Source organism: Pelodiscus sinensis, chromosome 24, assembly GCF_049634645.1.
Source record: "Pelodiscus sinensis isolate JC-2024 chromosome 24, ASM4963464v1, whole genome shotgun sequence".
NCBI classification, from domain to species: Eukaryota; Metazoa; Chordata; order Testudines; family Trionychidae; genus Pelodiscus; species Pelodiscus sinensis.
In genome coordinates, this window is record NC_134734.1 from 20,845,301 (window position 1) to 20,872,976 (window position 27,676).

General features: G+C 46.6%; 3 protein-coding genes and 1 long non-coding RNA gene across 5 annotated transcripts in view; 1 reads left to right on the forward strand and 3 right to left on the reverse strand.

The window, feature by feature from the left end:
• LOC102461257 (immunoglobulin kappa light chain-like) overlaps window positions 1-27,676 on the forward strand; it is a 49,926-nt gene that overhangs the window by 4,256 nt on the left and 17,994 nt on the right. For both annotated transcript variants that reach the window (XM_075907772.1, XM_075907771.1), the window contains exons 2-4: window positions 8,872-9,045; window positions 9,344-9,537; window positions 10,146-10,240. The gene's annotated coding sequence lies outside the window, so the exon portion shown is untranslated. The remainder of the gene's footprint in view (window positions 1-8,871; window positions 9,046-9,343; window positions 9,538-10,145; window positions 10,241-27,676) is intronic.
• On the reverse strand, window positions 1,595-10,850 carry LOC142819720 (immunoglobulin lambda-1 light chain-like). The gene is made up of 7 exons (XM_075908306.1): window positions 10,845-10,850; window positions 9,645-9,729; window positions 8,623-8,964; window positions 5,603-5,914; window positions 4,644-4,757; window positions 4,512-4,561; window positions 1,595-2,210 (listed from the first exon to the last, which is right to left on the reverse strand). Exons 1-7 carry the CDS (start codon window positions 10,848-10,850, stop codon window positions 2,166-2,168), a joined length of 954 nt encoding a protein of 317 aa, XP_075764421.1. The 3' UTR covers window positions 1,595-2,165.
• On the reverse strand, window positions 17,674-19,237 carry LOC142819598 (uncharacterized). Its single transcript, XR_012897475.1, has 3 exons — window positions 19,013-19,237; window positions 18,881-18,930; window positions 17,674-18,515 (listed from the first exon to the last, which is right to left on the reverse strand). It is a non-coding gene; the product is annotated as an uncharacterized LOC142819598 (long non-coding RNA).
• Window positions 19,324-27,208, reverse strand: LOC142819721 (immunoglobulin gamma-1 heavy chain-like). The gene is made up of 3 exons (XM_075908307.1): window positions 27,168-27,208; window positions 23,651-24,051; window positions 19,324-19,797 (listed from the first exon to the last, which is right to left on the reverse strand). Exons 1-3 carry the CDS (start codon window positions 27,206-27,208, stop codon window positions 19,373-19,375), a joined length of 867 nt encoding a protein of 288 aa, XP_075764422.1. The 3' UTR covers window positions 19,324-19,372.

Here is a 27,676-nt window from a genome sequence, read left to right on the forward strand (position 1 = left end):
AAAAGAAAGGGGGGGGGGGAAGCATTGCCTCTACAGGCTCTGCTTACAAAAACTCCCCAGTCTCAGATTCCCTGGCTCTGAGAAATAAACAAATAAAACAAGCTGCAACCATCAAGTGATTTTTTTTTTTTAATCCCTAAATCTAGGGGTGAACACTCGAACCCACCCCTGGAGGTACCCCAAGCTCTTTTTGCCCTAAAAGATCTAGAAAAGAGAAAAACAAGCTGAAGTTTCTGGTAGCTGACCGCTCAGACTGAGCGGTCATGTCTAGACTATAGAGCTCTTCTGCTTCCAAGGAACATGTCTACTTTTCCAAAAAAACTTTTGGAAAGCAGATGCGTTTTTTCAGCAGCCCTTTTTCAGCAGCCCTGTAAACCTCATTCTGTGAGTCATAAGGAATGTTCCGAAAAAGAGTTTTTTTCCCCCCAACATTAGCTCATGTAGATGGGCCAAATGTCGGAAAAGCCTCTTCAGAAGAAAAGCAGAAAAAGGTACGCAAATTGCAGTTCACAATTTGCATATCTTTTTCTGACTTTTCTTTGTAGTGTGAACACAGCCTGAGGTATACACACACACACAGACCACCTGTACCTTCCAAGATATAAGAATCACACCACCTTAAAGTGATCTTTTTATTACAAAACAAAAGACAAACTTGATAAAGCATACTTGGTTGCTAGATGTTACAGAACAACAAATTAAATTAAAATAAAAGGAAAACAAATTGAAACAGAGAAAATCTCTGGGAACAATGCTTAGATGGTAAATGGGGAAGGGAGGCATAGATTCATATAGTGCAGTTCAAACCGCAAAACAAAGAAAAAAATACCCTGAATGTAACTAGATTCACATTTTTTCTCTATTTACTCACAGTCTTCTCTTTGTTCAGTTCACTTCCATGCCCCGAATTTCCTGGAGGCATGGTAGCCCTGCCTGAGTTTAAATCATTCTGTGTCTCAACTCCTTGGTTTAACTCTCCCACACAAATTCCAGCACGCTGTTTCCACTGGTTCTCCTGCCCCTATGGCCAACACCCTTGCTAGCTACCTTAGTCATCAGGTTCTGGTGAGCACTCTTCCTATCCATTAGAGAAGCGCGGCTGAATGTTGGGTCCAGCTCCCTCTATACAGGCTCGCTGTTGGGATGGGAAAACTCCACTAATGTGGAATCAGTTTGCGAGACCACATTCTGTGGTTCTGACTCAGCAGCAACTGCCATTGCCTGTGGGAGGGAGGTGATGGGGTGTTCACCCCCCTGGGCTAGAGAGGCTGACAAGGGGCCAGTTTAGTGGACAGGACCCAGCTGAGAGGAATGAGGTAGACTCCCTCACCCGCTGGACACTGATGGAGCCCCGCTGAGCAGGTGGGGCTGGTGCAAAGGAAGCTGATGGCAGAGAAGGGCTGCGGTCACTCTCAGGGTATTGGAGGAAACAGGGGCAAAATTCTGATGTGCCAGTTCCCAAAGGAACGTTTACTCTGGAGGGTGCAGTGAGAGAAGCAGAGAATGGAAAAAAAATTCAAGGAAGCCCCAGTGAGATAGGAAGTTGCAGACCTGGGCTGATAATTTGATGGTTCCTGAGCTCAAACTGGGGGTTGAGGAGGGACCCCGGAGGCGTGTCACGGTCCGGGCAGTGACTTTGGAGATGGCCTGAGAGAGTTTTTTCTGTGGGATTCTGGGGTGGGAGAGAAGTGCCCAGCGAGCCGGCCACAGGGCCAAGGTCTGAAGACGGAGCAGCTGCACCAAGAAGGGCAAAGATGCAGAGCCCCAGAGCGCAAGTGGGGCTAGGGTGAGAGGGAGATGAGGGAAGGGGGCAGGAGGCTGGAAGGAGCGAATCTCTCGAGCAGCTGTGAGGAGATGCTCTGGCAGTGAGTGAATTTTATGACGGGGGCAGCAAGTGCCGTGTTTGAGGGGAGATGTAAATCCAGCATGCCAGCGAACCGGCAGGCAAATCACTACCCAACACACTCGGCTTTTTGCAAGAAAATCTCTCCCCTCTAGATGCATTCAGAGCGCTGCCCGTGGCAGAGGTGGTATTTCAGGCAACCTCACACCCTAGCACAGTACAAACACCAGACTCCCCGCATTTCTCTCCCTTTCTCCTTTGTTCGTTCTTCTTGCCTCTCTTGCTGACCCACAAAGGTGACGGGTGTTTTTTGAAACATGGGTCATAAAGGAGCACTCCTGTTGCACGTCAGAGTCGCATATTCCATCTGAAACAGAGAAAGGCGAGAGACGATGCAATGATTAGTTCTTTGTGTTAGGACAGCAGATGGAGGTGTGGACTCTTTTGGGCTTTGCACTGCGTACCCATAGAAAGAGAAGCCCCGGCCTCAAAGAGTTTAGTCACAATGCACAAGAGCACAAAGCGGGGAATGAGAAACGGCAGCTCAGAGAGGTGAAGTGACTTGGACAAGTTTGTCCGGCAGGTCAGTGTCTGAACCAGAAATAAAACATCCTGACCGCCTGTCCGGTAACTGTTCTGCTAGCCCAGTGGTTTTCCAAGTAGGGGTCACACTCCGGTACTGGATGGTGGAATGGCATGCCCTGGGTCATTTTGCTGTAATGTGACCGGATAACTAGTGAGGTTGCTAAGGCGGCTCCCTGTCCATCCTGGCACCGTGGACCACACTGGGTCCATGGGTCCAACTTCTCTGCATGGGGCTGCATGTACTGCCCTCTCCTGAGCACCAGCTCCACGCTCCCATTGGCTGACTCCTGGCCAATGGGAGCTGGGGTGGATGGTGCCTGCCTATAAGGCAGGTTTGAACCTGGTAGGAACCGCTACAGCTTGTGCTATAAAGCCAGCTGGCTCTCTGCTTACAGCTCCCTTGCTCTTATCTCTGGCTGTGCGTGGTCTACGTGCCACTTCACGGGACAGTGACCCAGGCTAGGGGTGTGGGTTACAAAAGCAGCACGCAGAGCCGCTTGCTCCTGGGTCTCCAAGTCCTCTGCCTAGGACTCGGACCTGCTCCTGGCTGCTTCTGGGGCACAGCGTGGTCTGCAGGGCTAGGACAGGTGGGAAGCCAGCCTGAGAATTCCTGCTGTTTTATTGATTGTGAGTCGCTGGAGGGAAATCCGGGCACCCATCCCCTGACTCAGCCCTGAACCCCCTTCTGCACTGCAAAACCTTCATTCCCAGGCCCACCCTCTAGCCAGAAGTTATACTGATGTTGGGTCCTGGGCATCAACCATTTTCTTCAACTGGATCGTGAGAAACTAAGTTTGAAACCCCCTGTGCTGGCCCATGCTGAAAGGCCTCTGATACACAAGACTTCAGACTAGATGACGTAATGACCCTTTTGGCAATAAATTCTGGCATCTACCTTAGTTCACCTGTAGTCCAAAGATACTGTTTTTATCCGTGTTTCAATCTGTTCTTTTCTCAGTTGCTCGGTAACACCTAGCATGCTTTGCCAAGTATGCCTTTTTAAAGGTGATGATTTGATGCTTGTGTCCTGGGATGTAGCAGGGGGGTCTGTGTGTACGTGCCTAAGACTAAGAGGTCATCTGTCAGAGGGCATGTCTAGACTACATCCCTCTTTTGAAAAAGGGATGTCAATTTTCAGATTGAGAGGCAGGTCAAAAGTGCAAATGAAGCTGAGATTTGAATTTCCCGTGCTTCATTTGCATAATCACATCACAGCATTCTTTCAAAAAAGGGTATTTCGAAAGTGAAACCACAGTCCATTTTTTGAGGAGTACGGGATCTTTTGAAAAAGGGCTTTTTTTCAATGAACCCTGTCTAGACGGCTGTTTTACTTTCAAAAAGCCCTTTTTCGAAAGACCACGTGACCGCCATTATGCAAACGAAGCGTGGGGAAATTCGAATCCTGGCTTCATTTGCAATTTCAATCTGTCTCTTATGAAAGAGGGATGTAGTCTAGACATACCCAGAGATTGCAGTCTGTTTTCTGTTTTTCTCGAGCTCTCTTGTAGTAAAAGAGCTTGGTGGGGCTCTGGTAGAAGTTCAAGTGCTTCTTCCTGGATTTCAGAAGCAAGAGTCTCTTTTACACTTGATGGTGTCAGCCTGTCTTCCAGAGCCAGGGCAGCTGTGACTCTGGGCAGTTTCTTTGTAAGCAGAAGCCTGCAGGGGCAAGGTGTTTAAGGTCTCTTGCAGGCCCTCACCTGCTGCACTCGGAGTGCCAGAGTGGGGAACAGCCTTGAAAAGCCCTTCACCACTTAACAAATTCTTTAGAGTGGCCCCTCCCATCAAAAATTATTGCCCGCCCCTTGACTAGATGCTCTGGGGCTTCCCTACAGGGATATACACTGCACGCTTTCATGCTCCCTGATCTGCAGCCACCTCTGGGGTGGAACCCAGCAGTTCTTCTGTACCAATAACCCCACGCAACACTGCCACTGGCCGGGTGGAGAAGGAGAAGTTCAAATAGTACTTCAGGGGGTAATGTGTCGGTACTAGGGTAGAAAATGGGCTATGACCGTGCTTCAAGCCCCCTGTTGTTAATACGCTATACCCTGTGGACGTGCCAAAAGCTGAAAAAGCCATTTACCTGCAGGACCTGCCTCTCACGTACTGGATTCTCTCTTTGCACAGCTCTCCCTGATGAGTGAAACAAAGGGCCGGTTACACGGATGTGTGATGAGTTTCTGCTTTATCGCAGACAGAGATAGGACTGAGTTACCTCTGGTCGGGCGCTTTTTCCAGAGCAAGATCAGCAGCTGGGTCAGGAGCAGGATGAAAATACAGGGCAGCCCGGCGTAGAGCGCTATCTCACAGCCTGTGTCTCTTCTCTCTGCTGAGTACAGAAAACTCCTGTCAAAGGAGGACCCCTGATCTCTGTCACCCACACGGCCTCCTGAGAGGTTCTTTCCCTACAGCGCCATATGCAGTACTCTGTGGGTTGTAGCATGCTGCCCTCCTCTATGCTGATGGAGTGGGGTGTGCAAAGGACTGGGGAGTGGGGCTTTGCAAAATGAAGTAGCATCTCTGTTCAGTCTCTTCTCTGCCTTCCTCCCTCCCCCGCATAACTCCTAGAATAAGGGGAGCCGTGAGTTCCCTGGTCAGATTCCAGGTGGTTCCTCTATTTCCAGCACAAATTTGCAGCAAGAGCCCAGGCAATTAGAAAATGACATGTTGGTTCGGCAGGCGGGGGGACGCCCGCGTGTGCCACCTGCAGTGTGTTTGGTTTGTGAAGGGCTCCTATGCCCTTAAAAGTGTCGCCGCTCTTCCCACTGTCCACTTCCATCCTGATGCTCCTACTTCTGCCCATTTGGCTCCCTGCAAGTGATCCTTCTGGGGCCTGGTTGTGCTCACCTGGAAGGGAAGGCTCCGGCTGCTGGACCGGAAACCCACGAGTCATCCCCATGGGTTGAGAAATGAAGGTTTTCAGAAGGGCTGGGGTGGGAAAGGTGGGTGATGGGGAAGCAACCGTAACTGTCTGCCCCACCCCTCAAGCCCCCTCTCGATGGTTTCCCACCCTCTCCTCACTCCAATCAGTTGTCATTCACCTGAACCGTCCCATCTGGTTCTCTCTGGTTCTCTAGCCTAGAGTGCCTGTCACTGACACTTGGTGCCCAGATGGTGAGGGGTGTAGGATAAGTGTCCAGGGAGGCAAGTGAGTTGGAGGACACGATACTGGACCTGTTTCCTTGGCAACGGTAGCACTGATGTGTCTCCCTGTGCCGCTCTCCTTGGCTGTACAAGTGCAGCTCGTCCCCTGGTTCCACCACTCGGACGGGATTGTCGTTAGACTCCAGATGCTGTAGACCCCATCCCCATCTATGGCTCTGTCATCCGTCTGGCCTTCTGACGGCCCCTCCCCAGTGTCCCAGAGAACGGTACTCCAGTGGGGAGTGAAATCCGAGAGCAGGCAGAGCAGGGGCACGTCGTGGGGAAGCTCAGCATCCCCTGGGTCGGAGGGCACAAGGACGGAAAGTCTCGGCTCAGAGGCATCTAAAAGAGAGTCCCAGAAACTAGAGACTGGAAAGAGCTGCCAGCGATAGCTCAGCTAGTCCCCTGCCCTTCGCCCCCTCCCCATGAGCTCAGCATGTTTAAAATATCCAAGGCTTTGTCTGTGCCAACTGTCCATGTCTAACCCCTCCCCCCGATGCTGCTCGGAAGCTCATCCTGATTTGATCTTTGTGAGTTATTTGCTGAGGGTTGACAGCACCTTCGGTTTGGAACGAAACACAAGGGAAGAGCTGGTCATTGTGGTGGTGAAGGCACCAGCCTGAGAGCCAGGAGGGCCGAAATTCATTCCCAGCTCTGCCTGGCTGGGTCCCCTTGGAGGCAAGTTCACTTCCTGCTGTCTGTGCCTCAGTGTCCCCAATGATCAAATTAGGGCCATGATACTGGTTTAGAAATGATTCTCAGTCACCTTTGCAAGGTACTTTGAGATCTAGTTGTGGAAAGCCTGAGAGAGGCTTACCCCATTATGGATAGTTAAAAGAAGCAGATAAGGATCAGAGGATAGCAATTAGAGAGGGAGAAGACTAACACAAGAATCTACACAAAGAGTAGTTGGTACCTCCATTGTTTGTTTGGTTTATAATGTCCCACACTGCACATCTAGTAATTTGATCTATGCCATCAAATGCCAGCAATGCCCCACTGCTATATATATTGGACAAACTGGACAGTCCCTACGGGAAAGAATCAATGGACACAAATCTGATATACGTAAAAGGAACATACAGAAACCTGTTGGGGAACACTTTAATCTACCTGGTCACACTTTAAAAGATCTCCAAGTGGCTGTCTTGTTACAGACCAGTTCTACAAGCCAAATACACAGAGAGGTATTGGAATTACAATTCATCCACAAATTTAATTCTCACACCTATGGCCTCAATCTAGATAATGGAAGGCAGGGACATTATCAACCAAACAAACAATCAAGGTGCCCACAGCTCTTTGTCTGTGTAGATTCCTGTGTTAGTGCCCTACCTCTCTAATTGCTATCCTATGATCCTCATCTGCTTCTTTTAACTATCCAATTTTTAGGTACTTATAGATTACCAGTTTTGCCTATTTGGTTTTCCCTTTGATATTTACATACTCTCTACTTCTTGTTTCCTGCCCTCTTCCATTTTTTCCCAACCCTCCTCTCCCTTCTCCCCTATTTATTTTGGGTCTGGACATCCTAAACTCAAAACGCCGGTCATCTGAAGAAGTGGGCTGTGCCCATGGAAACTCATGATCCCATCTACATGTTTTGTTAGTCTATAAAGTGCTACCAGACCATTGGTTGTTTTTTTAAGTTTGTCCTGTACAGACTAACTCAGATTTATCAAGAAAGGAATTATCAAGAAAGGGATAGAAAATAAGACACAGAATATCTTACTGCCCCTATATAAAACTATGGTACGCCCACATCTTGAATACTGTGTACAGATGTGGTCTCCTCACCTCAAAAAAGATATTTTGGCCTTGGAAAGGGTTCAGAAAAGGGCAACTAAAATGATTAGGGGTTTGGAACGGGTCCCATATGAGGAGAGGTTAAAGCAACTGGAACTTTTCAGTTTAGAAAAGAGGAGACTGAGGGGGGATATGATAGAGGTATATAAAATCATGAGTGGTATGGAGTGGGCGGATAAAGAAAAGTTATTTATTAGTTCCCATAATAGAAGAACTAGAGGACACCAAGTGAAATTAATGGGTAGCAGGTTTAAAACTAATAAAATAAAGTTCTTCTTCACACAGCGTGTAGTCAACCTTTGGAACTCCTTGCCAGAGGAGGCTGTGAAGGCTAGGACTATAACAGAGTTTAAAGAGAAGATAGATAATTTCATGGAGGTTAGGTCCATAAAAGGCTATTAGCCAGGGGATAGAATTGGTGTCCCTGGCCTCTGTTTGTCAGAGGCTGGCGAAGGATGGCAGGAGACAAATCGCTTGATCATTGTCTTCGGTCCACCCTCTCTGGGACACCCTGGTGCTGGCCACTGTCGGCAGACAGGATACTGGGCTAGATGGACCTTTGGTCTGACCCAGTACGGCCATTCTTATGGCTACCCACTAGAGCTTCTTTTCCTTTTACATTAATCCTGTCTGAAGCCCAGCCTTTACAGTGTCTGAAATAATTCCTAATTCATTCCCTTTTTTTTCACATGCACTCTTTGGAATGTAGTGCGGCTTAATAGGTACGTCATTCTTTGTCCATTGAATTTTCAGGTTCATTTTTATACTGTGCTGCTGGAGACAATGAATATTCCCGTGGGTGAACCCTTGGGTGAAATCATTACATGGACCTCGGTGAATGTCTTGAAAAGAATTTGCATCCCATTCAAGTCATACAAGGTTAGCAGGGGCAGGTGAAACATACCCCCCAGGCTTGGCTCAGGCAATTTCAGTCGGAATGATCAGCAAGTGTGACTAGCAAATCTGAGTCCTAATGAAACTTGTCAACGGGCAGGCAGGGAGATATAACACCTCGCACTGACGCAATGATTTTCATCCATAGGTCTCAAAGTGGAGAGAAATTAAAGGCCAAATTTTCCAAAATGTCCCAGATTTTCCAAAGCTTTTTTTTTGGTTGGTGCATTTTAAAAATCTGGCCATTTATTTAGGCACCCACAACTCATCACAACCTAGCCAAAAAATGATTATTTTCACACCACCTCCTAGCACAGTGAGAACATTGTTCTGACCCACCGGCAACTCACCTGTGACGACGAGTCTGGTCCCGTTCCCGAGATTGGGCTGTAAGTACACAGAGTCAGCAAGGCCACAGTAATAAACTCCCGAGTCATTCCTTTGAACGGTACTGATCACGAGAGAAAAAGTGCTTGCTGTCACGGTCACGTTACAGAAATATTTTTCATTTGAAGGTGCAAATTTAGAACACTGGTAAATCCACTGTAAACTTCCACTCTGTTGTTCTTTGTACCACATAACACGCCATTCCTTTTTAGGAGGTCTACAGTCCAGCTGTGCCGTCTGCCCGGAATTCAGCCACACTTGTGCTGGGCTTTGAAGGATTTGTATCCCTTCTTCCGAGGCAGCTACTGTACAGGAGAAGAAAGAAGTGTGTTAAGACAGTGAGCACTGGGAAAAAAATGGATTTTGCAGTGCACTCTACAGAGCAGGTAATCAAAGACTAACAAAATGTACGTTTCTGTGAAAGTTCTATTTTAATTTTTCTCTTTCTTGCCAATATTTTTGTTAGCATTCATGGTAGCCTGTGGGGGAATAAATGTAAGGTAACAAACAAACCTTAGAGTGTAAAACTCAGGGATATAGACTTCCATTTCATTGCCCTAATCACCAAACTACAGATTCCAACTCAAGCTAATGATCACAAACTATTTCCTAAATTGTACTTTGGCGAGTCTTTTATTAACTTAGCCACTTGTCTTTTGAATTCTCTTTTTCGTCATGCTGCAGAAAAACATACCAGTTTGTGTGTAATACATCAGCATGAAGGAAAATCAGATTTTGCACCTCAAGCCAAGATAGTAACTGGAAACTATCCTCAAGATGTTAGTGTATTGCATCCAGGTTTTAAAAACATCAAATATTTCATCACCTCCCAAGATCTGAATCGACGAACTAAAAGATGTGAATTTCCATCTCTTCAGGTAAATATTAGCAACATTTAGAACTGCAAAAAGTCCTTGAGCACAAAGATAATACTTGTTAGCATGGTGGAAAAGAAGCAGAAAAGAAATCAAGCTAAAATACTTACCGTGCAGATAGACTAGAATCATCCCAAGTATCTGATGAGACATCTTGTGTCTTTCTTCAGTAAAGAATAGGTAATGTCTGGTTGTCTTTCATCAACGGATCTCTTGATGAAAGACTTTGTCACATGGGGAGGAAAATGTTCTATTTCCTTTAAAGATCTGTGGGCCAACATGCATGACAAAAGAAGAGGGCCAAGAGATATTAATAACCCCATTCAAATCTTATTCTTAGTACCAGCAGAGCAAACATGAGGGGAAAATTTTCCTGTGCTGCTAAAATCTATTACAGAAAAAAATTGAAGCTTAGAGTGGGTAACAGCATGGTATGTCTCTCAGGTGGAATATTTGTGTTAGCCTTGTTACGGGTAGCCAATTATTTCTTCTGAGTGCAATTTAGGTGGAATATTTTTCTGTACTTCAGGGATTTATAATGTCAACTGGTATCAGGTTATTCACAGCCTTGTCTGATTTATCAATCGTGATTTATCAATTTACATTTCCAGGGGGTTTTCTGGTCCTGCTTGCTGTCTGTAGGGAAGTGTGCAATTTGGGTCTGTCCATCGTCAGTCTGGCAAGCACCTGCTCAGAACAAGTCCGGGTGAGTTTTCCATCTCTCTTTTACAGAGCAGCCTGTTTTCTCATATGCAGTTTTTCGGTTATTTTTTTGGTAACGTTCTAGATTCTAAGGGACAAAAGCTCTCTTAGCTTGCAACCTTCCAGCCTGAGTCTCTGATGCTTTGATATAGCTTCTCTGTTTCTGTGCCACGAACGTAACCACCACCGAGAAGTATCTCATATGATTTAAGCCAAAGCTGGAGGAAACCATCCAACAGGTTCATTTGGCCCTCCTGAGGTGAGGAAAGAAGCAAAGACAAAACGTAGCCCGTGAGTTTAGTTTTCATTGCAGATTAAGGAAAGGACTGAGGATGAGGCCTTCTTTGAAAGGTGTGTGTGTGTGTGTGTGTGTGTGTGTGTGTGTGTGTGTGTGAGAGAGAGAGAGAGAGAGAGAGAGAGAGATGCACTCTCCTTTGTGTGAAGTGCAAAATTACGTACAGGGAGAACAATGTGAAATGCCCATCCCGACTCCATCTCTTCTAAACAGTTTGTTGTTGTTTTTTAAGTTTTTTCCGGTTACAGACTAACTTGGCTACCCCCCCAAAGCTTCTAAACAGTTGTCACCCCTGTAGTCCGGAATACGGTACAGTCATCTCGGTGGTTTGTGTTTACGTGGATGCTAAGGCTCAGAGTTGCAAAGCTCCATCCAGGATTTGGTTGGCCAGATAAACTGGGCATGCAAACTGCCCTGTCGAACCTCAGCCTCAATACAATCCTGCTGCAGATTAGAGCCAGAGATGCCGTCGAGCTCGCTCTCCTGTTATCCCATCCGAACATGCTCTCCAGCCACATATAAACTGGCCCAGCCCGGAGTTTGCTCTAATCTGCGCTAGCCGTTAAAGACTCCCAAGGAGCTGTTTGTCCGCTGGGGATCCCTGAAAGCAAGAAGATCTGGCCCTGTTGGGCTGGAAGATCTGATCCTGCCGCATTCACATTCCTGGCATTTACAGCCAGTTCTGGCTTTCTCGGTGTCACGGGTGCAGCAAAAAGGGAGCAGGGTCTGACTTGGGTCTCAGAAGCGACAGGTTTGCAGAAGTGTGGGTGGTGCCACTTAAACTCCTTCCCCTCACTTGCCTCGGGCTCTGGGCTGGGACAGAGAACGAGGGAGCAGGGAGCCGGCTCAGGGAGGGAGTTTGGGGATGAGGGGAGAGAGTGTAGGCTCTGGGAGGGAGTTTGGTACGTGGGGAGAGAAGGCTCTGGCAAGTCCCTGCGGCCCGAGGTTGGCGGTGTGCTCCCACTGCAAGTCCTGGGAGCAGTGCATGGAGACACACGCTTGCCGCCACGAAGGCCACAGACTTGCCGGCCACAAGGTGGAGCCAATGGCAGGAAGCTGCTCTAGGCCTGCTGGTGGTGGCGGCAGGCAGAGGTCCTCGAGCCTTTTTAGAGGCCTGGGGACAGCAGCTGGGCCAGCGGACACATTGGCGGGAGCAGCAGGCGGGACTGGAGGATGCACTGAGGGGAGCGCGTGGGGCAGAAAGCAGGGCTGGGGAGAGACCCAGTTCAGAACATTGATAGAGCCAGACCATGGGCCAGAAATATTCCTGGTGCCTGGGCATCACGGGCCCATATCGCTCGCCACCTATGCCGGGTCTCCTTAATACCTAGCTCCAGGGGCAGATGGATGTGGTGCAAAGATCTCTCCTGGCCTTACGAGTTCCCTGTGAATTTGGTACAGAGGAGAGGAAGGAGGGTGCGGTGATCAAGGTGGTAGCTAGGGACTCGGGTGAAATCCCTGCTCTGCCACAGGCTCCGTGTCCGACTAGGCCACTCGGTGACTTCCCAGGGACTTTCAGGTGCCTTCAAGATTGCAGTGCTTTAGTGGGACTCTTCCTCCCGAGTCACAGAGGGGCTTTTGAACATGCTGCCCCAAGTCTCTCTGACCCTCCAGTGCCAGGATGGCCATGTGGACCGGGTCCCAATGTTCTGAGCCAGACCTCTCCCTGGGACAGGACATGGTGCAGCAGGGTGGTCTCGCTCTCCAACCTCTCCTGTGGCCCCTGCTCCCTCCTTTTCTTATGGTGATTCTCTGTACGTCTGCCTGAAATTCATTGACAATTGCCACGATAAAACTGTAGCACTAACTATAGCAGAAACTGAGCCACATTGGGGCACAGGTATCTAAATCACTTCACAATCAAATCTCGTACTCAGTAGCGATTTAAGCACTTGGTACTCCAAGTCCTCCAGATTTTTAATGGTATCTAGGCTCAGACAAACCAGATTTCAAGGTATTTAGGTGCTTAAAATGGAGATCGGCACTTAAGGAGGTTTTCAAAATCAGTGTGAGTTAGGTGCCTAAGTCACTTGGGCACATTAGAGCAAATTGGCAAGCTATCACCCCGGTCACTCTTAACTGCTGCAGATTCATTTTATGCTTCATCTTCCCCCCGTTCCAGTGTATGAAAAAGCCAAGACAAAGCGACTGCAATATTTTTTATTGCATTTTTGAATTACGTTTTATTAGAACATATTGAAATGGATCTTAAAAGCCACAGGCTCCAGGGCAAACAGCCATGAGGACTGCAAAGGACCAGACTAGTAAAAATATCTGAACCGTCTGGTGAGAACATTGCACTTGCTGCTGAGGTCCGTTCCAACCCACGTATTTTGCCACCTTACTTTGTTCCGTTAGTAACGTGTGTGGGCTGATGGATTGTACAGATCTCACTCACTCTGGTTAGCTGCCAAGGAAGCGTAAATTGTTCTCCCAAATTCATCTGCAGCCAGTGGATGATTAGTTCCTTAAATCTGTGCAGCATTGGAATTTACTATTCAGCGCATGAAAGAAATAAAACATTGTAGCATAAAACAGAGACAGAGAGAAAATGTATTAGTCACTAATAACCCACTGTGCAGTGTTACCTAGTGGATAGAGCATTGGACAGAGAATTGTATTCTATTTCTGGCAGTGCTGCCAGGTGATCTTGGGTAACTTTCTTCCCCTCTCTGTGCCTCAGTTTCTACATGGGGATAAAGTTATTGACCTCCTTTGTAAAGCACATTGGGATCTACGTATGATGAGCCTAGAATTATTATGATAAATGAGGAGCCAAATACCATGCGCAGGTATCAAAGCATTAATCTGGGTCTGGGTATAATTCAAGGTGTAGGCAGTTCTAATGCTGCTGTAATTCTGCAAAGGCCTTGTTTACACTTGCAGGTTTTGTCAGCAAAAACTCCTTTTTGGCAACAAAACCTGGAGAGCAATCAGTCATGACAAACGCCCAGTTTTGATGACAAAAAAAATTCCACCTCCGCATGAGACTATTGTCTCTCTCCCTGCCTTTGTTGTTGGCAATTGTGCAGTGTGTACTATAGTAGGGTTTTTTGTTGAGTTTATTGACCTCCAGCATGTTTCCCACAATGCCCGGTTAGCCTCTCTGGCCAGCACTTTGAACTCTGCTGCTCTGCAGCCATGTAAACAGGTAAGCAGATGCAAGAACTTTAAAATCCATTTCCTGGTGTCTAGCTTGTTGTGTAGTGGTCCTCATGGCATCTTCTTGAGGGTGGCAGTTGCTCAAGACACTCTCCTGCTTGGAGCACCACAGAGGTTTTGGATCTTTTCGGCGTGTGAGGTGAAACCACGGCGGTGAGAGACCCGGAGGGGCTGGGACACGTGCGGTCACATTTCTCGAGCCCTGTGTGAGCGAGACACCCCACGGCGCAGAGCCAGAAACAGGAGCTGTCCTGGAGACAGAAGTCATTGATGAAGTGGTGGAAACGGAGAAAGGGGTTAGGCTCAATCTGTGCGCCAGGCAGGGAGGAATTGTTCTCAAGTCCCAGTGTTTGTGAGGATGCTCAGCAACGGTATGTGCAGCATGAAGCAAGGGAAGAGAGGCAGGGTAAGTTAGCTGTGCAGGGCGGGAGGGCAGTCTGGTTGCTGGCCATGCAGGGCGGTAAGTTGTTCTAGTGCAGCGGGGGGAAAAGGGGTGGCTATGTGGGGCGGTTAGTTGCTGTGTATTGCAGTGGGCTGGAGGAGGGGGGGTGGCCTCTTGAGAAATTGCCCTTTTATTCGGGAGAGGAGGGGAGTGGCAGCATGGGGTGAACGAAGGCTGTATATCTGTGAACTGTCTAAGCCCTTCTTGGGTCTGCATTATGTCCAAACAGCATCGATGTGCACCCAGAGATATCAATAGAATCTTACTGGGAGATGGTGTCGAAGCTTTGCCAGATGTAACGTATCAATTTCCTCATGGAGACCCTGTGGCAGGGCCCCCCCACCCCCACGGCTGTAGTATGACACAATCCCAAACCATTCCTCCTACTGTGCTGCCAGAATCAAGGCAGCACAGAGTCTGGCCGCATAAGGAGCGGGATGCCCCCTGCTCGCATCCAGAAGCTGAGCCCGGGTTTGCCAGTTACCCTGCAGCAGGGATGTGTCAGCCAGAGTAATGGCCGCCTGTGGTGATGTGTAGAATTATTACAAATTGTTTCCATGTACACCTGCTGCACAAGTGCAGACTGTACTTTCTTGGGGACTCATGCCCAACCCTCCTTTTCCCTCCTCCCTTTGACTGTCACTGTGACCAGGGGGTCTGGAGAGATCTGTGTTTGCCTCTCAGGTAACAAAAGTGGCAAGTTTCGTTCCGAGATGTGCATATGAGCGCATGCTAAAGCTCATGGAAGACCAAAATGAGGTGTGGAAGTGTCTTATCAAGATGCAGCGCAAACACAGCCCAAGGTCTCACTGTCAACACATGCAGAACTCTTTTCATGCCCACATATCATCCTCTATGGCCGCACAGGCATAATTCTTATGCAGCAACCCTCTGTCTGCACCACACACTCATTTTCACACCCGTCACTCCGGCCTCTGTGGAAGCCTGAAATATCCCTTGGGTGTCATGGGAATGCCTCGCTCAGGATGAGCGCCCCTTGTTGCCAAAGTGGTTCTTCAGAGCCTCCCTGATATCGATGGGTGGTTCTGACAGCCCGTGTGTCTGGCGGTTCAAACTGGGAGTCCAGGCGCTGCACCCACGGGCAGACTCTTCACCCTTGCTCCCGCACAAATTATGTAAGCAACAGCATGCAGGCACCTCCTTGGGACATGATCCTCCAAAAGGTTCAGCCTTCCATAGCGACATCTCCATCTTGCTTTGTCTGCCAAAGACACGTCCTACAACCACGTGGCATCAGCTGAGCTTGTTGTTGAACCGCTCCTGACTGCGGGTGTCAACACTACAACCTAAACTAGAAATTTTCACTATGCAAATTGCATCTCTTATTTCAATTTTATTTTGAAATAGGCTATTTTGAAATTTGGTGCATCTACATGGCGCCAAATTTTGAAATAAAGCACTATTTTGTGCAATGAGGTTTACAGGGATGGCAAAATAGCACGTCCATTATTTTGAAAAATATTTTGAAATAACAGGTGCATTCCGTGGATTTGGGGTAGCTATTTTGGGATACCTCTGGTATCCCGAAATAGCTGTGCAGTATAGGCGTACCCCGAGTGCCCAGTGTAAGACATCATGGTCCAGGGCTATACAGGGTAAGCCAAGTCATCTACAATCACTATGGGCATTCCTACGCCGCCCCCCTCCCCCTGTAATTTTCTGGCCCGGAAGGAAGGTTCTCAGCATGTGGCTTCCTGTACAAGTCACTGTTCCTGGAGATGTGTGCATCATGCATCTTTTCAGATGATCCTGCCGGTCATCTACATTTCCCAGTCACTGTCCTACGCAGCAAAATGTAATTTATTGCCATGCACACTTGCATAAGTACTGCCCTGACAATAGACTTCCCCACTCCAAACCGATTATGCTGTAAGGGCATAACAAGTGGGATTCTGCAGGGATCTGTTTTGGGACCAGTTCTGTTCAATATCTGCATCAACGATTTATATAATGGCACAGAGCTTATTAAATTGGCAGATTCCAAGCTGGCAACTGCTTTGGAGGATAGGGTCATAATTCAAAATCATCTGGATTCTGGACAAACTGGAGAAATGGTCTGATGTAAACAGGATAAGGTTTAATAAGGACAAATGCAAAGTGCTCCACTTAGGAAGGAACAATCCGTGCCCCACGTACAGAATGGGAAGTGACTGTCTAGGAAGGAGCCCTGCAGGAAGGGATCTAGGGGTCATAGTGGACCACAAGCTAATTATGAGTCAACAGTGTGACACTGTTGTTAAAAAAGCAAACATGATTCTGGGAGGCATTAACAGGAGTGTTGTGAGCAAGACACGAGAAGTCATTCTTCCTCTCTACTCTGTGCTGATTAGGCCTCAGTTGGGGTATTGTGTCCAGTTCTGGACACCCCATTTCAAGAAAGATGTGGAGAAATTGAAGGGGGTCCAGAGAAGAGCAACAAAATGATTAAAGATCTAGAAAACATAAGCTATAGGGAAAACTGAAAGAATTGGGCTTGTTTAGTTTAGAAAGAGAAGACTGAGCTGGGACATAAGAGCAGTTTTCAAGTATTTTGTTACAGGGTGTTACAAGGAAGAGGGATAAATATTGTTCTCTTTGGCCTCTGATGATAGGACAAGAAGCAATGGGCTTAAACTGTAGCAAGGGAGGCAGAGGTTGGACATTAGAAAAACTTCCTAACTTTCAAGGTGGTTAAACACTTTAATAAATTGCTCATCCGCATCTGAGTCATCGTCTTTGCTATTACGTGCATAAGTCGGTCTGGTGCAAGGCCTGATGTCTAACGCACATTGAACACAACAGGGGAGAGAGGCCTGGGATTTCTCACAGCAGATGCTGGAGCTTGCAGAAAGGACTGTCGTTCAAGGAAGCCAGATGCCCCGAGAGAACTGGAAAGCAGAGAGATGGCTGATGGGGAATGCGCAGGATAGTGCTAGGCATTATGGGAAAGTGAAAAATGTCCCAAGTGCCTAGCGACTGAAGGTGATGCCAGGCCCTGTGGGATGCCCACCCACATTACCTTGCTCTTTCCATGGACAGGAGCACTAGCAATCAGGCCTTGACATCTTGACAATGGTTAGTAGAAAACCAGGTGTGATGAGTTTTCCGTTTTGGTGACTTTACCATGTCGACCGCACTTTTGTCACCAAACCCGGTGTAGACATAAAGGCTGGATTTGGCCTCTCTAGTCTGCCTTGGAAAAAGAGCAAAAGCCACAGACTCAGAGGAGCTAATGGGAACCTTTAAAAAAATGTCGGAATCCTAAGCTACTTTTTCAGCCACATCTTAGCATCCTTCCCAGGATGGGTTCTGGGCTAGGTACGTGCAGCTGGCATGGAGGAACTTCAAGCTTAACACCCAGTGTAAAAATGTAGCTGAAGGTCGTGTCCAGCTCCCTCTACGCAAGGTCATGGCTTGGATGGGAAACCTCCACTAGCGTGAGCTGTGGCGTCGCCTGCTTAGCTTCTGAAACTTCATTCTGTGGTTCTGAGTTGGCAGCAAATGCCCATGCTGGTGACTGGGGGCATGGGAGGGGGGGTTCACCCGCCTAGGCTAGTGCCAGGGGAATGAGGCTGACAAGGGGTCAGTTAAGTGGATAGACCACAACTAAAGGTAATTGAGTTCCCTAAGTGATCCAGAAATAACCCTGCTGATCCAAGTCCTGAAGGAAATGTACCCAGGCAAGGGGCGGTGCAGTGAGAGAGGCAGAGGAGGAAAAGTCTCAGGGAAGCCCCAGCAAGGTGGGAAGTTGCAGACTTTGGCTGCTGATTTGATGGTCCCTGAGTTCAAACCAGGAGTTGAGGGTGGGCCTGGGGTCCCCAACAAGTCCTGGGGGGGTGTTGCAATCAGGACAGCGGGTTTGAAGGCTGCCTGAGGCAGTTCTGTGGGAGTCTGATACCCTGGGAGAGGGAAAGCACGAGAGGGCCCTGAAAGAGAACAGGTAGGGGCTGTGGTGAGAATGGGCGGATGGAAGAAGTTGTCAGAGCTGGATGACCTAAACCCGTGAGTGGCTAGAATGTCCCGGGGGGTGAATGAAATCTGAGATGGCATTATGGTGACATGTTTGAGAGGAGAGGTAAAGCCAGCATCCCACAAACCTGTAGTCCCCGCACCAGTGACCCTGTGTGGGGTTGTGCAAGGATGGCAATGTCAGCCTGGACGACGTGTCCAGAGAACGGACCACGGAAGGGGCTGTATTTCAAGCACACTCACATCACACAAACATCTTGACAAACACAAGACTTTCCCCGTGCCTCTCGCTCTCTCGATCGCCCTTTCTCCTTGCATCGCTTGTTTTAAAAAATCGTAAACCGCTTTCTGAGACTGCATCCATCACAGAGGAGCATTTTGGTCCCTGTACGGCAGAGTGGCGTATTCCGTCTGAAATAGCAAAAGGAAAGAGAGGATATAATTATTAGTTTTGTGTATTACACCAGACCCAGGAGTTGTTCTGTACCAATAACCCTACACGACACTTCCTTCAAGAAGGCGGAAAAGGATACCTTCAAATGAGACATCAGGAGGTAAGGTGTGGATACTAGGGATGTAAAATCCCATTCAATCGGTTAAATATTAAATTTAACGAGTTAAGCACTTAAACAGGGGTGAGTAGAGGGCTGCTCCAGCCCAGTTGGACCACCAGTTAAATGGTAACCGTTACCAATTTACTGGTTAACCACAGACATCCCTAGTAAATACTAGAGTAGAAAAACAGTGATGTACCAAAAGATGAAAAAGCCATTTACCTGTGGAATCTGCCTCTCCCGTACTGGATTCCCTCTTTGCACAGCTCTCCCTGATAAGTGAAACAAAGGACCAGTTACACAAATGTGTGGTGAGCGACTGTTTTATGGCAGAGAGAGTTTTGACTGAGTTACCTCCGGTCGGGCGCTTTCTCCAGAGCAAGATCAGCAGCTGGGTCAGGAGCAGGATGAAAATACAGGGCAGCCCGGCATAGAACACAATCTCACAGCCCGCAGCGTCTTTTCTCCCTGCCGAGTACAGAAAACTCCTGTTAAAAGAGGGCCCTAGACCTCTATCGCCCACCCCGCCACCTGGGCAAAGAGAGGATCTTTCCTTACCGCGCCGTGCGCATTGCTCTGTGGGCTGTAGCATGCTGCCGTCCTGGATGTGGAGGCAGTGGGTTGTACAAAGGACAGGGAAAAGGGCCGTGCAAAATGATCTGATTCTATTTCTCTAGCTGCGAGTAGATGTTGCTGCCACTCGGTGCCCAGAGACTACGGTGAAAATCGTGACAGAGGAACTGTTCTTCCTGGGACTAACAGTGCCATGGTGAGGGGCGTAGGATAAGTGCCCAGGGAGGCAGGTGAGGTTGGAGGACACGATACTGGACCTGTTTCCATGGCGATGGTAGCGCTGATGTGTCTTCCTGTGCCGCTCTCCTTGGCCGTACACGTGCAGCTAGTCTCCTGGTTCCACCACTCGGACGGGATTGTCGTTAGGCTCCAGATGCTGAATATCCCCTCCCCGTCTATGGCTCCGGCATCCGTCTGGCCCTCCGACGGCCCCTCCCCGGTGTCCCAGAGAACACTCCAGGGGGGAGTGAAATCTGAGAGCAGGCAGAGCAGGGGCACATCATGGGGAAGCTCAGCATCCCCCGGGTCGGAGGGCGCCAGGATGGAAAGTCTTGGCTCAGAGGCATCTAAAAGAGAGTCCCAGAAACTAGAGACTGGAAAGAGCTGCCAGTGGCAGCTCAGCTAGTGCCCCCCAGCCCTTTCCCCATGAGCGCAGCACATTTGAAATGTCCAAGGCTTTGTCTGTGCAAGTTAAGAACATAAGAACGGCCGTTCTGGGTCAGACCAAAGGTCCATCCAGCCCAGTATCTTGTCTGCCGACAGTGGCCAATGCCATGTGCCCAAGAGGGAGTGAACCGAACAGGTAACGATGAAGCGATCTCTCTCCTGCCATCCATCTCCACCCTCTGACAAACAGAGGCTGGGGACACCATTCCTTACCCATACTGGCTAACAGCCATTAATGGACTTAACCTCCATGAATTTATCCAGTTCTCTTTTAAACCCTGTCACACCTAGCCTTCACAACCTCCTCAGGCAAGGAGTTCCACAGATTGACTGTGCACTGTGTGAAGAAGAATTTCCTTTTATTTTTTTTAAACCTGCTGCCCATTAATTTCATTTGGTGCCTCCTAGCTCTTTTCCTTATTCACTTTTTCTACACCACTCATGATTTTATAGACCTCTATCATATTCCCCTTTAGTCTCCTCTTTTCTAAGGTGAAAAGTCCTTTCTCTTCACATGGGACCCGTTCCAAACCCCTAATCATTTTAGTTGCTCTTTTTCTGAACTTTTTCTAATGCCAGTATATCTTTTTTGAGATGAGGAGACCACATCTGTATGCCGTAGTCAAGATGTGGGCGTACCATGGATTTACGTAAAGGTAATAAGATATTCTCCGTCTTATTCTCTATATCCCCTTTTTAATAGTTGATAAATTCCTGTTTGCTTTTTTGACTGCCGCTGCTCACTGCATGGACTTCTTCAGAGAACTATCCACGAAGACTCGAAGATCTCTTTCCTGATTAGTTGTAGCTGAATTAGCCCCCATCATATTGTATGTATAGCTGGGGTTATTTTTTTCCAATGTGCATTACTTTACATTTATCAGCTTTAAATTTCATTTGCCATTTTGTTGCCCAATCACTTAGTTTTATGAAAGCGACGAGGAGTCCTGTGGCACCTTATAGACTAACTGAAGTGTTGGAGCATAAGCTTTCGTGGGCAAAGACCCACTTCGTCAGATGCATGTCAACGGCATCTGACGAAGTGGGTCTTTGCCCACGAAAGCTTATGCTCCGACACTTCAGTTAGTCTATAAGGTGCCACAGGACTCCTCGTCGCTTTTGCAGATTCAGACTAACACGGCTACCCCTCTGATACTTAGTTTTATGAGTTCTTCACAGTCTGCTTTGATCTTGACTATCTTGAGCAGTTTAGTATTGTCTGCAAACTTTGCCACCTTATTGTTTACGCCTTTCTCCAGGTCATTTTTGAATAGGATTGGTCTTAGGATTGACCCCTTGGGGAACACCACTAGTTACCCCTCTCCATTCTGAAAATTTACCATTTATTCCTACCCTTTGTTTCCTGTCTTTTAACCAGTTCTCAATCCGTGAAAGGATCTTCCCTCTTATCCCATGACAACCTAATTTACGTAACAGCCTTTGGTGAGGGACCTTGTCGAAGGTTTTCTGGAAATCTAAGTACACTATATCTACTGGGTCCCCCTAGTCCACACATTTGTTGACCCCTTCAAAGAACTCTAACAGATTAGACGCTTCAGTGGGTAGCCGAGTTAGTCTGTACAGATAAACTTAAAAAACAACAAATGGTCTGGTAAACTAAACTCAAAACTCCGGTCATTTGAAGAAGTGGGCTGTGCCCACGAAAGCTCATGACACCATCATGTTTTGTTAGTCTATAAAGTGCTACCTGACCATTTGTTGTTTTAACAGATTAGTAAAACATAATTTCCCTTTACAGAAACCATAGAGAATTTTTCCCAACAAATTATGTTCTTCTGTGTATCTGGCAATTTTATTCCTTACTATTGTTTCAACCAGTTTGCCCGGTACTGATGTTAGACTTACTGTTCTGTAATTCCCGGGATCGCCTCTAAAGCCCTATTTAAATATTGGCATTATGTTCGTTATCTTCCAGTCACTGGGTACAGTAGCTGATTTAAAGGACAGGTTACAAACCATAGTTAATAGTTGTGCAATTTCACATTTGAGTTCTTTCAGAACTCTTGGGTGAATGCCATCTGGTCCTGGTGACTTGTTACTGTTAAGTTTATCAGTTACTTCCAAAACCTCCTCTGACACTTCAATCTGTGACAATTCCTCAGATTTGTCACCTACAAAGTACGGCTCAAGTTTGGGAATCTTCCTAAAATCCTCAGCCATGAAGATTGAAGCAAAGAATTCATTTAGTTTCTCCGCAATGACTTTATCATCTTAAAGTGCTCCTTTTGTATCTCAATTGTCCAGGGGCCCCACTGGCTGTTTAGCAGGCTTCCTGCTTCTGATGTACTTAAAAAACATTTTATTACTTTTTTAGTTTTGTCTAGCTGTTCTTCAAACTCCTTTCTGGCTTTTCTTATTACATTTTTACAATTAATTTGCAGTGTTTATGCTCCTTTCTATTTTCCTCACTAGGATTTGACTTCCATTTTTTAAAAGATGCCTTTTTATCTCTTACTGCTTCTTTTACTTGGTTGTTAAGCCATGGTGGGTCTTTTTTTAGTTCTTTTACTGTGTTTTTTAATTTGGGGTATACATTTAAGTTGGACCTCTATTATGGTGTCTTTGAAAAGTTCCCATGCAGCTTGCAGGGATTTTACTTTTGTCACTGTACCTTTTAATTTCTGTTTAACTAGCCTTCTCATTTTTGTGTAGTTGTTCGTTGTCAGTGTCTAACCCTCTGGGGCATCTGCCTTGGGAGGCTCCCCCCTTCCGACACTGCTCAGAAGTTTGCCCTAAGCTGGCCTTCGTGGATTATTTGCTGAGGATCATCAGCGTGTTCAATTCAGAACAACACACAAAGGAAGGACACCAGCCTTGGAGACAGGACACCTGAACTATAGCCCCAGCTCTGATTTGGTGTGTGTCTTTAGTCAACTTGGGGACATTATGTGAGTCCCCTTTGCAAAGTGTTCTTGAGATCTAGCTGTGAAAATCCTGGCAAAGGAGCGATTCTTCCTTGGACATAACAATTTGGCTAAGAATTCCTACTATGGACATCCCACAAGTCTGAGTCACAGTCTCTAGTAGCGCCTTAACTAATCTCTTGCCAGAATGCAGATCAAATCTATCGATATCTGTCACTAGATGTACAGTCTGTGTTTATGTTCATATGTTCTGCAGAATGAAGAGTCCTATGTGTGAAGGACACATGGGGGGGGGAATCATTTCATGAAGCCTGGTGACTACTTGGGGGGAAAAAATCCGGTTAATACTGAAGTCTTATTATAAGGATAGTAGGGGCAGGGGGGAAGTATCCCACGTCTTGGCCTCAGGCAGTTTCAGTAGGATTGGTCAGCAACTGTGAAAAGTTCTAAAGATACAGTGCTTTCCATCCCTAGATCTCAAAGTGCTTCTACCAAGGGACCCGTTGTCTGCCTGGTACAGATGAGGCAGAGAAATCGAAGGTCAGATTTTTCCAAAATGCCCCAGATTTTCAAATCTGCATTTGGATCAGATCACTTTAGAAACCTGATCATTTGTTTGGGAACCTAAATGACAGCTTTTGGGTGCTGATTTAAAAAAATTCCCCTTCCATGCCCAGTGATTCAGGAACAAAACCTGGGTCTCCTGGTTTCCCAGCCCTTGTGCTCGCTTGCTGCCTGGTTTTGCAATACCAATAGCTGAGAGATGAAACCAGGGGGATCTATCACAATCTTGCCCTAAAAGAGGAGGTTTTTTTCACAACAGCCCCTAGCATTGGAATCTCAGTGTTCTGAGCCACTGGAAACTCACCTGTGACAACGAGTCTGGTCCCATTCCCAAAGTTGGGCTGTAGATACAGAAAGGAAAAGAGACCACAATAATAAACCCCTGAGTCATTTCTTTGTACATTACTGATAATAAGAGAATACATTTTTGCTGTGATGTCCACTTTACTCGAGTATTTTCCCTCGGAAGAGTTAAACTTGGAACTCTGGTGAATCCACTGCAAACCTCCATTCTGTTGCTCCTTGTACCACATCGTGCTCACTTCTTCTTCTGATATTTTACAGTCCAGCTGTGCATTCTTTCCAGAGGTCAGCCATAGCTCTGTTGGGCTTTGCAGGATTTGTATCTCTTCTTCCGAAGCAGTCACTAGATGGGGAAGAACGTGTGTACAGTGAGCACTGGAAAAGGCTGGGTTTTTCCAATAACTATACGGAGTAGATTTAAAAACAAAAACTGGTCTGGTAGCACTTTATAGACTAACAAAACATATAGATGGTATCATGAGCTTTCGTGGGCACAGCCCACTTCTTCAGATGACCAAAGATGATCTGAAGAAGTGGGCTGTGCCCACGAAAGCTCATGATACCATCTATATGTTTTGATAGTCTATAAAGTGCAACCAGACCAGTTTTTGTTTTTTTAAGTTTATCCTGTACAGACTAACACGGCTACCCCCCTGAAGCTTCTATATGGAGCAGATGATCCAAGAATAAACAAAACGTTTAATTCACTCATTTTAATTTTTCTCTGTTTCTAGCCATGTGTTAGGATTCATGTAGCCTGTGCGGGAATTAATGTCATGTAACAACAGAGATCAGTTGCTGGGGTTCAGACTTCAGTCCCCTGCCTTAATCAGAAGAGTACAAGTGCCCACTTCTGCTTATCCTAATCAATAATAAACTTTAATTTGATTAAATTTTGCGTCAGAGCATCATGTATTAACTGAACCTCTGGTGTTTCAAATTCTGCTTTTGATCATCTGCAGAAAAGTACATCAGCTTGTATGCAATAGATGTGCAAAAAAGAGTTGATTTTGCACCCCAATGCACAATATTATCCAGAAACTATTTTCAAGCAGTTTGCACCTCGCATTCAGCTGTTTCAAAACACAATATTTCATCACCTCTCTCAAGATTTCAGTCAATGAATTGAAAGATGTGAGAGTCTCTCTCCCAAGTCAATGTTAGCACCTCTTGGAATGGCAGAAGATTCTTGTGTATAGAGTTAATTGTTTTTAAAGTGGTAGAAAACAAGCATGAAATAAATCAGGTTAAAATACTCACTGTGCAGATAGACTAGAAGCATCCCAAGTGCCTGGTGAAGCATCTCGTGCCTTTCTTCAGTCATGAAGAGGCGATGCTGAGAGACAGACAGACGTCTGCTTGCTAATGGATCACTTGATGAAAGACTTTATCACGTGGAGAGGAAAATGTTCTGTTTCCTCTTGAAGATCAGGGGGGCAAGATGCGTGACAGAAAAGGAGGGCAGAAAGGTATTGATAACCCAGTTGAAAATTGTACTGCGAGAGCCAGCAGAGCAAGCCAGTGGAAGAATATTCCTTTGCCCGTGAAATCGATTAGAAAAGAAATTCAAATTCAGACTGACTTTCAGCGTGGTATGCGAGGCTGTTGCGATCTGTTGTGCTCTAATTGGATGCCCATAACAAGACTCTCTTCTGACTTCAGTCCTATGTTTCAAGGATGCAGATGAGATTAGCATCAATTTCACACTGGTGCCGGAAAACTGAAGAAGATGAGGAAATGAGCCAAAAGAAAACTTAGCTTGAATGTTTCATTAAAACGATAGACTAAGGAAAGGGCTGAGGGTGGAGTCCTCTGGGTGGAGCTAGAATATGGAAATGTGATGGAGCGACCCCATCTGGGAACGTTTGGGGCAAAACCTACTTTCAGGGCACTTATTTCAAATATGTGCATAAGGCACGTTCCTTCGTTTTCTGTGCAAAATTGTTTCCAGAGAGAGCAAAACTAAATGCCCAGTACGAGAGTCCATACCCATCCCTTCCAAAGAGTTTATACCAATCAAGGGCCCAAATTCAGAGTTGAATCCTCGTGTTATGCTCTGACCCTGCTCCTGAGTCCTGCTTTCTATGCTGGGGACTTTTTTCGGGCGCGTGCTCTTAAATATCTCCAACACCTCCCCATCTTGTGCCCTGAGACCATCATACATCTGAGCCCTCTGCCCTGAGCCCCTCATGCTCCAATATCCCAGACTCCTGGACTCCCACAGCTCCGACCCCCTGCCATAACACTCCTGCACCCCAACCTTGTGCCCTGAGCCCATGATACATCTGAACCCCCTGCCCCAACCCCTCATACATTCCAACCCAGACTCCTGCACCCCCACATCCAACTTGCTTCCATAAGATTGACAGAAGACAGCCTGAATGCCTTCATGAAGTTGGATTCGACCACTTACAATGTAAACGTCAAAGAAACGTGCAAAAAGATGCAGCAGCAGAAGTCCTATTCAATAAAGTCTGTGAGTACAATGTTTCATTGATGCTATTATTAATCACTATGTCAATGATAGTACATACATTGTATATTTTTACATTGTATATTTTCAGACATGCAAATGGGCATTCTGATACGGCTCTTTATTGGTCGCTTGTCCTGAATTTTGATGGAGTTTGGCTCTTTGATTTGAAAAGGCTGCTGGATTAGCAGCTTAACTGGGATCACCATTTCCATGCACCTCTGCTCCCTCCCTCTCTTATGGCTGTTTTCGGTATCTCTGCCTGAAACTTATTACAAATGTTCATTAAGGAAGTCATAGCTGTAGCTAGTGTTGTTACAGAAATGCATCCACATTGGGGTAGAAGCACCTAAATCACTTGGGAGCCTAAGTCATGTTTTAAAAGGTAATTTAGGAACCTGGAGGAGGAAGCCCATTTTTTTCCCAGTGGCATGTAGGGGTTCTTACAAGCAGATTTACAAAGGTATTTTTGAGGCTTAAAACTCCAGGCAGGTGAGGAGTAGGGTTTCTAGAATCAATAGGAGTCAGGCAATGTAGTTTTGTAGGCAAGGTTGAAAAGTCATCCTAAAGACTATTGCTCCCTGCCAAACTTAACTGATCTCCATTCATTTTACATTTCCTCTTTTCTAATATGAGTCTGTTAAAATCCTAGACAAAGGGAAAGATACTGTCATTGTTCTGACTGATTTTTATTTCTACATTATGTTTTACAACATTTAATTGAGACTGACCGTAAAATAAAACCACAGGCTACAAGACAAACAACCATGTTTGCCGCAAAGGACCAAACATGTAAAAAAATACATGAGAACCGGCTGTCTGAGGAGCTGCATTTGCTACTGTGGTCAGTTTCCACCCCCACGTATTTTGCCACTTGTTGTTTGTTCCGCTAGCAGAGCGTTGGGGCTGGTTGCTTTTTCAGGTCTCTCTTTCTGCTTTTGGTAACCATGGAAGGGTCAGTTGCTCTCCCCAATTCCTCAGCGGATGGTTAGAGCAAAGGTGAAGCAGAACAGTCCATGAAATAGCCACAGAATCTGGAATTTACCTTTCAGTCCTGCGAACTCTTGTGGTGTACAGCAGAGACATTGAGAAACTGAATTATATATTAGTCTCTAATTATCCATTACACAATATGGCCTAGTAGATTGAGCCCTGGACAGAGATGTGGGTTCTATTCCTGTCTGTGCTGTTGGGTTATCTTGAATAAGTCATTTCCCCTCTCTGTGCCTCAGTTTCCCCATTTATTAATTGGGAATAACAGTACTGATGCCCTTTCTCAATCATATTGGGACCTACATATGATGAGCCTCTGGCTATCATCATAAATGAGGTGCCAAACAGGATGCCCTGGTATCAAAGCTACCCCAACCAGGGGACTAATTGTGGTGAATTATGTTGTATCACACATTTGCTGTACACCCACGATACACCTCATAGCCCCACAAACACTAACAAGTTCTGATCCAGAAAACAGGACTATGTAGCACTTTAAAGACTAACAAGATGGTTTATTAGGTGATGAGCTTTCGTGGGCCAGACCCACGAAAGCTCATC